This window comes from Trichoplusia ni, chromosome 6 (assembly GCF_003590095.1).
Source record: "Trichoplusia ni isolate ovarian cell line Hi5 chromosome 6, tn1, whole genome shotgun sequence".
Taxonomy (NCBI): domain Eukaryota; kingdom Metazoa; phylum Arthropoda; class Insecta; order Lepidoptera; family Noctuidae; genus Trichoplusia; species Trichoplusia ni.
In genome coordinates, this window is record NC_039483.1 from 11,092,479 (window position 1) to 11,106,871 (window position 14,393).

General features: G+C 37.7%; 1 protein-coding gene across 1 annotated transcript; it reads right to left on the reverse strand.

The window, feature by feature from the left end:
- Nucleotides 1–1,569, reverse strand: LOC113495154 (craniofacial development protein 2-like). The gene has a single exon (XM_026873763.1). The coding sequence runs from the start codon at nucleotides 1,567–1,569 to the stop codon at nucleotides 1–3; it is 1,569 nt and encodes a 522-aa protein (XP_026729564.1).
- Nucleotides 1,570–14,393: the final 12,824 nt, after the last annotated feature.

Genomic DNA, 14,393 nt, shown 5'->3' on the forward strand with positions numbered 1-14,393 from the left:
TCACCTGGTTATTGCATCCGGTCCCAAAGCCTTACCATCTTTCATCCCTTTAACTGCTGTCATTACTTCCTCCAAGCTATTATTAACCTGTGCCTCTTGAAGTATACCATTCCAGTCATTCTCTTCGTTCATAAGTTTTTCAAAATACACCTTCCATCGCTCTTTAATTTTGTCATCTTCACATAGTAAATCTCCACACTCATCTTTCATGCATTTCATATGTATTACATATCTTGCTCGTCTTTCTCTCTCTTTTGTAATTCGGTAGAGTACCTTTTGGCCAATAGGGCTATCTAGAGTTTCATATAACCTCTTCTGCGCCCTAGCTCTGGTAACTGCTACCGCCTTCTTTGCTCTCTTCTTGCATTCATTGTAAAGTGCCTTTTTCTCATCTTTCAAACTTACATTCATAATTTCTACCCCTTGCCATTCTTTAAACGCGACCTTTTTTTCTTTAAGGACGTTTTGTACCTCTTCATTCCACCACCATGTATCCCTGTCTATCAAACCTTTACCTTTTGACTCTCCACATACGTCTTTTGCGCTTTTTCTTATAAACTTCGCCATCTCATTCCAGCATTCATTCACAGATTTTCCTTCCATGTCACTCATTTCCGTCATCTTATCCACAACTTGATTCCTAAACATAGTAGCACATTCTTCCTTCTGTAACATACGCCATCGTGTCTTTGGGGGGCGTCGGTGTTTCCTGATTTTGGGCGAGACACTAAATTTGACCTCCAAAACAATCAGTCTGTGTTGGGTAACTAATGCTTCGGCTGGCAGCACTTTGCAGCTTTTAACACAGCATAGACTCCTTCGCTTTATCAAGAAGAAGTCTATCTGTGTCGCGTGGTGGCCTGTCTTGTAGGTTATAAGGTGTTCCTTTCTTTTCTTAAACCACGTATTAGTTATGGCCAGGTCGAAGGCACAGGCAGCTAGTAACAGTGCCTCGCCGTCAACGTTCCGGTTTCCGAGTCCCCAACCACCATGCACTCTCTCATATCCATCACTCTCTCTTCCTACGTGTCCATTAAAGTCACCACCTATAAACACTTCCTCATTATCCTGCACATTCATCATCAAACAGTCAAAGTCGTTCCAAAACTTCTCCTTCACACTCTCTTCACAGCCTGATTGTGGCGCATATACACTTACTATGTTGAAGATGATGTCGTCCACAATCACTTTAACCGCTATCAGTCTATCATTCACTCTTTTAACATCAATCACACTTTCTTTCAACCTGTTGTCTAAAACTACACCCACACCATTTCTCTTTCCATCACTACCACCCCGCCATTTTGTTTCTTGCAGACACGCTACATTTATCCTTTGCCTTTTTAACACATCTGCCAGCTCTTTTCCTCTTCCAGTCATCGTTCCTATATTCCAGCTCGCACACCTCAACCTTACTTCTCTCACACTCTGGGCTCGCTTCTTACGTCGCACCCGCCCGTTCTGGTGCGACAACCCTTGTCCACTTCCCACAAGAGCCGGGTGCTGCCCCTGCGCGTCGCCTGAGGGGTACGCCCTAGCCCTATCACTCAAGTCATTTATTTTGTCCATGTTGCTGGTAGTTTTGGCAGAATTTTTTATGGCCGGCCGCCTGCCTGACGCCAACCCTCTTTGGGAATGCTGTTGTTGGTGATTACTCCCACCAAGAGGTTGACCCAAGGTGCAAGATAGTTTGCGGTGGGTCTGAAAATCCCTTAGTCGCCTCTTACGACACCCACTGGAGGAAATGGGGCAGCCCTATTCGAGACCGGGAACTGCGCAGTTCATCTTGATCTTCCTCACAAACATTTGGAATATTTCCAAAATTAAAAAGTTGGTTATCTTGGCCCCCTGGTGTTTTAATCATGATTTGCCTTTAAATTACTGATAAATAAATAGCGTGATAATAAAAAAAATATCAGACACCCCTTTTTTTTAAATTGACAATGACAAAAATCTAAAGTATAGGATATGTGTAATTTGTGATGTTACGACAAAGCAAAATATGAACATGTGCATGAGTTCTATTTACTGTACCAATTTACAAAGAAAAGTTACGTATATTATTCGTTAACATATCTGACGATCATTGAAGTAAAATACCTACCGTCATCCCTACTGCATAAATGGAACATAAATAAAGACTACATGAGGTTGGTTATGAGATTACGCTGTCGACAGCCAAAATGAATTTTCCAGGCATTGTATGACGGATGTAAGTGCTGATAGCTACACGCTATTATCAGCCTTATTGGGGAAATTTCAAAAATATGTTCCTAATCCTCGTCGACTTAGGGATCTCAGAAACTCATTCAGTCTCGTTCCTTCCCCTGTTTTTACCAGGCTACGAAAGAAGAAAATTTAAATAAGTAGACCACGTGTGCGGTCTCTATAATGGCGGATGTAGACCGATCAAATCGTTAAAATATTGAAAAATCCCAGGTATCAGTAGACATTATTCTATCAATAGATACATAATGTCTATTCATTGATAGCTTTGGTCTTATAGATCTTTCACATTGCATACCTATTATGCAGTTTTTATGCAAGTTTTCTGAGCCTTTTTTATCCGAAATACTTTTGGCCTATGTAATGTTGCAAATTTAAGAAAAAAAAAATCTTGCTAGTTGTTACAGATGAACCGAGGTAATAATTAACTGTCGTTCAGTATTTTTTTGTTATGCAAAATTATAGATGAGATCAATGTGAACAACATGCAACTTTGGGTTGAGTGTCACTACTAATGTTTTGATCTTGAAGTAGCATCGCCAACATTACCGAGCTAAAAACATAGGTATATACTCCTATCGTAAATAAATACAAAATCATATTACGGCATTCCACATTTGAACTTGAGTAATTTTAGTACATCAATAAAAATAAAAATAATTTAAGTTCCTTTCTTTCAAGAATGTACCGATTACGGTAACAATTTCATAAAAAAAAACGTATTAGTTTATGTTTCTTTTATTTTACTTGTGAAATAGTCGTGGTAGGCCTATATCAGACTTGAAAGAGAATAAAATGACTAATTTTGTGAAAATGATTTATTTTCGAAAAATCCTATTATTGCTCTGCCAAAAGTCTTAAGATAAATAGCGTGATGTTTTTTTCTGTAAATTGATGACCGTGCTGCCTGCTACTCAATGGGGTGAAAATACACCTCATACAACCTGTATTACACGATTTTACGGGTGTGTCCAAAAATTTAAAACTTTACTGCTCATGCCCCCTGCATAGTAGCGTTATGGTTTTTGTATATTTGTTGTATCATGTGTACGACAAGGTTCAAGCAAAATTTGAACGAAAAATATTCAGTAGTTTATGAGATAATTTGATATATGTTTATAGATATAAAAGGCTCCTGCTCACCCCCTGTAACGAAAAGCGGGATAATAAGTAAAAAGTATGTTGACCAGAACTCTTGTTGATATTACCTGAAATTTGAATCAAATCTATCCAGTACTTTCCGAGATCTTTCCGGACATACATACGGACAAACAGACAAAAATTCTAAAAATCATATTTTCGGCATCGGAATCGTTTGTAGACCACTCTGCAATTATTCTTTTTTTAAAATATTCAATGTACAGTTTTCACTTATCTACAATTTTATTATATGTATAGATTATAGTAATAGTCTGTAAATAATAAAAACGAAACCAACAATCAACTTTATATAAGACTTTAAAATTGTTAGCTTTGCATTTATTTGGGTCTGTATATAAATTGTTTGAAAACCACTCTTTCGTAAATATACTTAGAGTTCCATATTACATAACGGTTTTAGTCTAAAGTATAAACTGCAATCTTGCATAATATTTTACTTGCAACATAGCACAAGTGTCTACTCGTCCCACTACATACTTATGTGTTATATTGAATCATTGCAATCACAAATATTACAAGACATATGGAAAATAAAACACATGTCAAAAGTACAGGTATTATATATGTAACTCTTCTAATTCAATAAAACAAGTTTGTACTCAACAAATGGTGTTTATTAGTGTGAATCTATTAATTAAGCTTATTTTAATTTATACGTATTTACAATCTGTTTTACAAACAAGTATTTTATTTAATAACATATTTGTTTCTATAATATTACAGCTCATTTGTATCTTAAATAATATAACTTATATTATGTACGTTAAATGATAACACAATGAGACAATATCAAGTCAAATAACCTTTTAAGATGGAAGTATGTCCCCACGCTTGGGTTGCAACATTGTATTTGGATATTAAACGTTTATCATCGTTACTTGATAGTGCTATTTTATTCACACTTTCTGTAAATATTGCATGTTTAATTGATTTGAATAAGATATTTTTTCGATGGATTATGTCTCTATTAAATAATACATGCTGATAATTATCAATAGTTAAATCATGGACCACACAAGACTTAATACCGTTTGCTTTCTTAATGACATTGTTCATCGTTTTTATTGAATATAATTTTGACCTTAAACCAACAAATTCGGTAATCAGCTCGCCACCCATTTCGTCTTTAAACAATCCCGGCACTTTTTTATTTATTTGTGGTATCATAAATTTATTATTAATGTTATAGGTGCTAGTATCGAAGTACTGTAAAAATCATCCGTGTACATATATAAAAAAGAATCCGTGTCAGTGTAGCATAATTTTACTCTATCGCCGTAAAAAGGTTTAAACTATGTTATAATGAAAATGATACATATGTGATTTAGATGGTTCTAATACAGTAAAGCCTATGTATATCGGTTTATCCAATATTAAACAGTCAGGTTTCATTTGTATTTCTACTAAGTTTTCCGATAAAACTGAAGCACTATGAAAATAAGGATTGCTTATGAGTTTTTCAGCACAAATATATTTTTTGGTTTTATTATTCGGACTATTCCATGAGTTCACTAAATGAACAGTCACCCTTTTTTTTGTATTTTCTAAAGTTTTACCAAAAACGCTATGTTTAATAACTTAAAGAAATCTTGCTCAAAAACACTTTTTGCGTTTTGTCGTAATTTGGTATTTAATTCGATGTACTCCTTTTGATATGCACTTTGTCGAAACGTAATGACTCTATGTATTTTACGTAATAATAAACCATGCTCAAGACATTTCTTTAAGTGTACATAATGAATCACGTATTTATACTTATTGTATAGATTTGAAACAAGTTTTTCTGTTTTACCGCCCGGAGGTTTACATTTTTCAGCACAAAAAAGTAAGTCGTTGTGTAAATGATGTGACGTTTCAGGGTATAAGAGATTTACTTCAAGTATAAAACCCCGTTCCGCGTTATCTCTAATATTTTCTACGACTAACTGATCTATTTCGTGTTGATTTAAAAATCGGAAACCCGAGTGAGGTAAATACTGACACATACTATAGCCGTAAAGATTGTTACAGTCTAAATAACTTATAAAACACTGTGGTTCCACTGCATCATACGATGCAATATATCTATTATTAGCTTTTGCATAGCGGTGGGAACACATACATAAACCTCCTTTTATACCGCTTTGAATAATTCGCACAATAGATAAGTCTGTTATAAGTTCTAATTTAACTCCCGTCTTTAAAAGCATAGCATCAAACAATAAACTAGGAGCAGTAATATAAAACGCAGGATCGAGCTTATAATGCACTTTACAAGTTTTTCGAAAATTTTGAAATATGTCCGTAAGTAATAGTACATCAGTCTTTAAATATAAGTCAGTATATTCACCCATTGTTTTTATGCCAAATTTGGTCCATACCGAATTAGCGTGGTTATAGTCCTCCTGTGAAATATGCTCATTACTTAAGGAATTGAAAAATAAATGTTTCGGTGGTAACGTTTTTTCTTCATAGCAATTCCAATTGCTCATGTAATCGTATGGATAAATGCCTTTTCGGGTAAGTAAATTAAACTGATCATTTATAGGGAAATGAAAGCGCAAGCTAATAAAATCCTCAATTTGCATAGTCTTTGATAGCTTGTCTCAACTAGTGCCTAAGAAATTAAATGAATCTAAAAATCTAATTTGGACGTATTCATTCTCGTCGATATGTATAAATATGGAAAATGATATATATTTTTCTTTGGTTCTAGGGATGATATTTAATTTGCCAGGCGTTTCACCTAACTTTTTAATAAAAAGGTGACAGTCGTATCCTGATAAATTATGAAAAAATATTGGTATGAACATAGGTAGCTTATATTGTAAATTACAATGTCGATGAGCTGCACCGCGATATCGACCAGTAATATGACAGTGATCTCTTACTTTATTATTCCACTAGCTTGTGCCCGCGACTTCGTCCGCGTGGAATAGTGACTTCCGGCAGAAAAGTATAGATAGCTGTGTCCGCGACTCCGTCAGCGTGTAACTCCTTGTGTATTAAGTTAATGTATTGGTAATATTTATTATTATTATTTATATTGGTAATATTGTTTAGATCACGTTCACATAAGGCTTAACCCTTTATAAGACACAGAACTTAAAAATATTTATAGCTTTTAAACTTTATAATAATGTGTTAAGGTTCAAATTCTGGTGGCAATATAAGTACCACTGCCTTATAAAGGTAAGGTAAAGGTACCTATAAAACGAAAATACTTTAGTGCAAAGCTTCCGGGTAAACTATATTGAAAGTTGACCCGTCCGGCACGTGAACATAAAGACTTTTAGAACTGCTAACACGGGAAAGAGCAACATACAACTGACCATGTGAGAAACAACTGACACTGAGATCTACTCCAGCAACACGAAAAGTCTGCCCTTGAGCCTTGTTAATTGTCATTGCATAACACACCGATACTGGGAATTGCGTCCTTTTAAATTGGAATGGAAAATTATTTGGTATTAAGGGTATTCTGGGAATAAAGACGGTTTCTCCTGCACCGCAACCTGTTAAAATTTGAGCCTCGATTATATTTTGTTGCAACTGGGTTACTTTTAGTCGAGTTCCATTGCAAAGTTGTGGTGGTTTTAAATTTCGGAGCATAATAATCGGTATCCCAATTTTTAAACAAATTTCATGAGAGGGAAGTCCGGGCATATTTAAAGAATTTAAAAATTCTATCGGGTAATTAGTGGCTTCTTGTTCATCGACCATTCTATTTATTGATCTATAAACTTTGCTTTCCCCCTGTATATTCGACAGTATTTTGTTATTGATCTCAGATGCCTGGTCATTGCGAGGAGTTAAAATAGATCTTTCGCATAGCCAAGAATTGTCCCTATTTAATATATTTGTTACGTCACCGTAAACCGACGATATAAGATGTGGTTGAGATTGCACAATACAACATAATTCAGGCGTCAAAATAAGTTTTCCTTGGTGTAGTTGTGGATAGGTACCTTCACCAATCTTTAATAATGTGTCAGAAAATTGACTATCATCCGGGTTATCTCCAGTTCTCACTCGCATATTTATAGTCAAATGCACCGATTGTATATCTCGCCATAAATAAGAGCTTTTCAGGCAAGCCCTAACCTCATCAGCTCGGGTTCCCCGTGGTATTACCGGTAAGGTTTGTCGGAAATCACCACAAAATAAAACCGTGATACCGCCCATTGGTCGATCATTTTGTCTTATATCCCTTAAAGTTCTGTCTACCGCTTCTACTCCTTTTCGATGGGCCATCGTACATTCATCCCATATGATTAAACTACACTCGCGTAATACCTTAGCTTTGTCGCTATTTCTTGAAATACTACAGGTTGGATTTTCCGTGCGATCTAAATCAATTGGTATTTTAAACATACTGTGAGCAGTTTTACCTCCTGGTAGCAATGTTGCAGCTATCCCTGATGAAGCTACGGCAAGAGCAATTTTACGCTGATTTCGAACATAAGCCAATATTAATTTAGTCAAAAAGGTTTTTCCAGTTCCTCCAGGTGCATCTAAAAATCATATTGTTCCCAAATTATTTTGAACACTATTGCACACGCGGTCATAAACTGAACGTTGTTCTGCAGTCATCATTGGGACACCGTTTTCTAATGTTGTCAGCAGTTCCGTTAAATTGTAACCAATCTCTGCGGAATATTCCCTATTAGTTACCTCTCCGACTGAGGTTGGTGTTGGCAAACCATATTCACAGAGTGATTTACCGCCTACTGCTGTTAAGTCATCCTGAAGAGCTAATAAGCACTGATTTATGGCAAGATCACGGAAATTATCATTAGTTGTGCCTTCATCATTGTTAGGTATATTTCTAAGAAAGTCTTCTGAAAATTTTTCTTTATATTTTTCCCATAATGTTACAGCATCTGACAAATTACAAAATGTGAGTAATGTTACAAATAAATGGCGTAACCGTCGTGGATTATCACTAACACAGGATTCTGCTAAAGCGTCATCCCAATGCTGATCATTTTCAAGCAAATGACGCGCTTGGCAAGCTGCTTGATAAGTGGGATAAACAACATCGTCTACTTTTCTCAAATCTATAAATGAGGTTGGTCCTCGCACGGTATGTAATAATAATCGCAAATAGAAACACTCAGCGTTGTTAGGATGAACGGTGTACACTCTACCAAGAACATGTTCTTTAAAAATACCTGACTCGCCATCTACAGGCCTGCCACGGCGTCTTCGATTAAAGACACCCCGTTGCTTATCGTAGGTATAATACGATGGAACTTCCTCATACAAAAGAGATTTTGCAAAATCATCAGTTTGGCAAAGTCGAAAGAATGCTAATAAACTTGTTTGTCTAGGGTTCTCTAACCGTTCTGTGACATTTTCGGCGTTGAAATATATACGTTGGCCGCCTTCAAGATGAACATCCAGATGAGTCACAGGTGGATATCTTTCGTGAATGTTGAAACTTAAGATCCGCCACACAGCTTCTGAAGAACTTATATATCTGCCTGACTGAAATCTTGTAACTTCATCATGTTCATTTCTCAAAGCAAATGTAGCTTGGTCACTGCCCTTATTAATATACTTACAAATATATTTTATTGACTCTACACTATTACACATTTCAACATTTATGTGAGCTTGAAATGCTCTGGACAACACAGGAGAATACGGAACGACCCACCTATTATCTAAAGTAACTTGTTGTCCAGACACTCGCTTTTCAACAGTAAAACCATCATTATCTCTTGAACGGCGACGATATAATGGGTATCCATCATGTCCTGTTACAGTGCCATCCACTAAGGCTTTTGGATATCTTTTAGTGCAACGACCGTCTTGCATGCAAGGAGAATTCCCGTTAAACGAACCACATGGACCATGTATTATATGAGTTTTAACAATGTCGTATAACACGGGATCTGCAATCGGACTTGGAATTTCAGCACTGATTAAACTGTCTACATCATTAGGTCGAACCTTATCTTTTAACCAAAGCAGGATATGTGCGTGAGGTAAGCCGCGTTTTTGCCATTCAATACTATACATATAACACAATACTTATCCAAAAATTTTATCTTTGGTAAGTAGATCTATCATTGATTTTAATTTTAAATGAAAAACTCTTGCTATGATATCATGGCGGTCATGCGGTGCTTGACCCTCAAGAAGCTCCCGAGTAATTTCATCCCACTTAGGATTGGTAGTTACAGTAATAAATAAGTCGGGACGTCCATATTTTCTTACGTAACAAAAAGCATCTTGAGTACGTTCGTGCATGTATCGTGGACCACCAGTAAAAGAAGAGGGCAAAATAACTAAACGACCCATATTCACCGTATCGTTATCTTGCTGAATGGCGTCGCGAAGGTGCACATATTCTTCAACGCGCAGCTGCCTTTGATTAGATCGTATATAAACTAATCTTTCGGTTTCAATTTTTGCGTACATGTCTACAATAAACTGATTGAATAAGCCACGAAAACGTTGAAAGTATACAAACCTATTCCGCCTCACTTGCAAGTGGTAACAATAAAATTGAAGGCATGAAATCTTTTTACTATAATTAGGTGCACCTGTATGCGGATCAGTTTGGTATAATAACCATCTTCCCCTCGACAGTATATCAAAGGATATTGCAAACTGTCGTAAGCCCTGTGGGTTTCATAAATACGTTGCAAACGATTATCTCTGGAACGGATAACGATATCACGCCTATCACATTCCTGGTCGACCAATACCACAGCAACTTCATTCGTGGATGGAGCATTATAACGCCCAGGGTGTTCCTGAGTTGGACGCCTATCGGCATTTATAACAATTTTATAATTGTTATCATCATCTCGAGGAAGAGCTTCTAATGCCGATTTAAAACTGCATACATACGAATTAACCTGATGCAACATGTTCTGAAGTTGTGATATGAGTTCAGTATTTAAATTCGGGAAATATTGATTTCTTATATTCGACTGTTCGTTGTAGTCGGATACAAAATATATTTGAAGAAACTTAGGTTGGTTTTCAGGCAAAAGGGATCCTATCAAATGGTAAACCTGACCTTGTATCTTAAAAGTAGGCATGAAATGACCTTCTGAGATTTGTTGAGCGCCAAAGGATGTCATTTGAAATGCACTATTATAAGTGCGAATATTATCTAAAAACTGTTTATATTGTATATGTTCCCCTAAAAGTAGTGATTTCAAAGGTTCCGGTGGGTCTTCGAATGAAGGCAAATTTATTTTACCTGTAGAACAACAGAAACCAGCTGACTCCTTACTCCACTTTGAAGCATTACAAAAACGACATACCACGTTCATATCGCCTATTACAGAAGATGATCCATAATCAATTGTGAGGTTATAAGCAAACCCACTTTTATATTTGTCGGACCAAGCCACCGAATTTCTAGATTGATCTTCTATGTGTACATCTAAGTTATTAAGGCTATGTCGAAATCTGTCTGCAGTAAGACGGGCCTCTCGCTGTTCGTCCGTTTCAAGAGACCGAATATTTTCGATTCTTAATCTTTCATTAGACAAACTTACTGATCGTTCTTGTCTCAAATAATTATAATATTCGCGTACCGACTCTAGTCGTTGTTCATGCTCATGTGCGTCTTCGAGAGATCGAATAACATTATGGTGCACCCTATCATTTGTCAAACGGTCTTCATATTGAGTTAAAGTTTCAGATTCTCGAGATAAAATATGACGTTCGCGGTCAGCTGTGAGACGCAATTCCCTCTCAGTGTAGGTTTCTGACTCGCGAGACAATATATGACGTTCGCGGTCAGCTGTGAGACGCAATTCCCTCTCAGTGTAGGTTTCTGACTCGCGAGACAATATATGACGTTCGCGGTCAGCTGTGAGACGCAATTCCCTCTCAGTGTAGGTTTCTGACTCGCGAGACAATATATGACGTTCGCGGTCAGCTGTGAGACGCAATTCCCTCTCAGTGTAGGTTTCTGACTCGCGAGACAATATATGACGTTCGCGGTCAGCTGTGAGACGCAATTCTCTGTCAGTGAAGGTTTCTGACTCGCGAGACAATATATGACGTTCGCGGTCAGCTGTGAGACGCAATTCCCTCTCAGTGTAGGTTTCTGACTCGCGAGACAATGTATGCCGTTCGCGGTCAGCAGTGAGACGCAATTCTCGTTGTGACGTAGTTTCAGCATCTCGGGATAACACATGTTGTTCTCGGTCAATGGTAAGCCTCAGCTCTCGTTGAGAAGAGCTTTGAGACGCCCGTGATGTAGCTCGTCTCGCTCTGTCAGCTGCTAATCGCATCTCTCTCTCTGGAGAGCTTTCATTGGCTCGAGAGGTTGAGGCACTAACTCTCATAGAGTTTAACCGATGTGCTCTTTCCTCTGCCGATTCTTGAGAACGCGCATTTCTCATCCTTTTAGCATCTCTCGAATTTCGAGATAAAGATGGTCGTTTTTTAGGTGGCATTGTGTATTTTTAATCGACGGTAACTAAAGCTACCTTACACTTACAATTATATATAGTTATTATGTAATAATTACGAAAATAAACTATTAATATAATAAAACACTACCAATTACGAAAATAAACTATTAATACAATTAAACACTACCAAAATAACTAATATAATAATAACGAAAATAAACTATTAATATAATTAAACACTACCAATTACGAAAATAAACTATTAATTTAATTAAACACTACCAATTACGAAAATAAACTATTAATTTAATTAAACACTACCAAATTACGAAAATAAACTATTAATACAATTAAACACTACCAAAATAAATAATATAAAAATTACGAAAATAAACTATTAATATAATTAAACACTACCAATTACGAAAATAAACTATTAATACAATTAAACACTACCAAAATAACTAATAGGTGTACCTACTACTAATACTATTAATCTAATACCTATTATACATATAAACTAACAACAAAACAATTCTAAAAATAAACTATTCAAAGACTAAAAGTCGTGCTGATAAGCACGGTTTGCAAATAACAATTATTGATTGTCAATAAGGTCGAACAGTCTGAACGTCTATTCGCATCAACAGCCAAATATTGTATGACGCTCGAGCGCGGACCCCCCGCCTTTTTATACCTCCCGCCACGACGCGCGTCGAGCGCGGCAACCGATACACAAAAATAATCCTTATAGCATGACTCTGTATTCACGCGCGATTTCTTATTATTTCATGTATAACTTTGGTGTTTCTACACCGATTTACATGATTCTTTTTTTATTGAATAGGTAATAATGTTAACTTTTTTAATTGGGGATGAGTGATAGTGTTGTAAACGTTAGAGTAGACAAATACAATCAGAAATCTCCGAATTGCTAAGCTATCGGGAGTTTCACGTGTTATTGTGAGTCAACCATAAAAGTTAGACATATGCTGTCGAGGAATATTTTTTATATAATTTTAGGGAGAATATTTCCGTCATACATGATTTCTATGTAGCTTTAACCTATAAGCCTGCACACGTGACGGAAGCTTAAAAAATGGAGTAACTTACCCCGTTTTCCCAATATTTCCCTTCACTGCTCTGCTCCTATTGGTCGTAGCGTAATGAAAAGTATACTATAACCTGCCCAAGAGTATGAAGAATAATTGTGCCAAATTTCGTTAAAATCCGTCGAGTAGTTTTTGTTTCTATAACGAATATACAGACAGACAGACAGACAGACAGACAGACAAAAATTTTACTGATTGCATTTTTGGCATCAGTAGCGATCCCTAACCACCCCTTGATAGTTATTTTTTTAATATATTTTATGTACAGAATTGACCTCTCTACAGATTTATTATAAGTATAGATATATAGATAACAGATTATCGCATATGTGACATTTCCAAGCTTTTTTGTAATCAATTCCGTCTTTCTCAGAAAATATAATCGAAAAATTTTGGGTTAATATGTTATAAATTCTTTTGACGTCTTCAGTAAGGAACTCTATAAATTTGGATAAACGATCAATTCCACGATAAGTTTTGAATTCATTAAAATTATCATCGCACGATGAAACAATATTATACGCGAAGGCTGAAGGAACGTGTCGTTGTAAGCGTGACGTGTTAGCGGTGTCCGATTCATGGCCGGAAATCGGTTCGAGTAATGTTTCGAAATCAGCGTAGATTATGAAAGGAATATCTTGTTTTTTATTATAATTTTTGAATTGTAAAAATGTTCCTTTATCAGGCAATACAGTAATAACTCCTTTTTTTTTTTTTTTGTTTAGGCGGGGGAATCCTCATGGACACCCACTCCCTCGGGGGAGGAAATGGGTAGTGTCAGACTTTTACTGACTAAACCTGAACCGCCGTGCTACGTCATCCGCGTTTTTGTGTCGGTGTATGGCAATGCGTTGCAATCCTTCATACACCGACCGCGGGCTTCCACCGGCCAGTAATGTGGGCCGGTAGGTCACTTTTGTGTTGTGTGGAGGCCGACGTGTAAAGAGCGTCGGCCTCCTCGCCTCATATTGGGACCGCATCCATAGCACCGAATGTGGCCCCCCGCCGTGGGTAATATACTCGGACGACAGACACCCCCGTGCCGTCGCCCAGAACCCTAGTTGGGGCGGGAGAGCGCGCTCATGAGCGGCTCTGCGCCGCCCCACTCGACGTCGGCGTATGGCGGGCGCGCTGGGGTCAGTTTCCCGAACGCGCTCCGCCGCCTCCTTCTGTGACATCACTGTTTCACAGAAGGAGGCAAATGCATCCCACGCCGCCCGGCTGCCGATCGCTGCAGCGATGACAGCCGACAACTCGGCGACGTCAACTCCACCCAGCGCAGACACAAGTTCGGCGCGAGGCTCCGCAAAGACCGGACACGCGGCCAGTGTGTGAAGTGCGGTGTCATCCGCGTCACCGCACTGATGACACACTGTGGTGACCTCCCTTCGGGCCACCCGAAACAGGTAGTGCCCGAAGGCACCGTGTCCAGTCAGCATCTGCGTGAGGCGGTACGTCAAAACACCGTACCGCCTCTCCACCCACTGTTGGAGATGTGGGCGGATTGCCTCCACCGTAGCCCGCC

Excerpts from the sequence above, each read along its gene's own strand:
- LOC113495154 (XM_026873763.1), bottom strand. The coding sequence starts at position 1,569 with ATGGACAAAATAAATGACTTGAGTGATAGGGCTAGGGCGTACCCCTCA.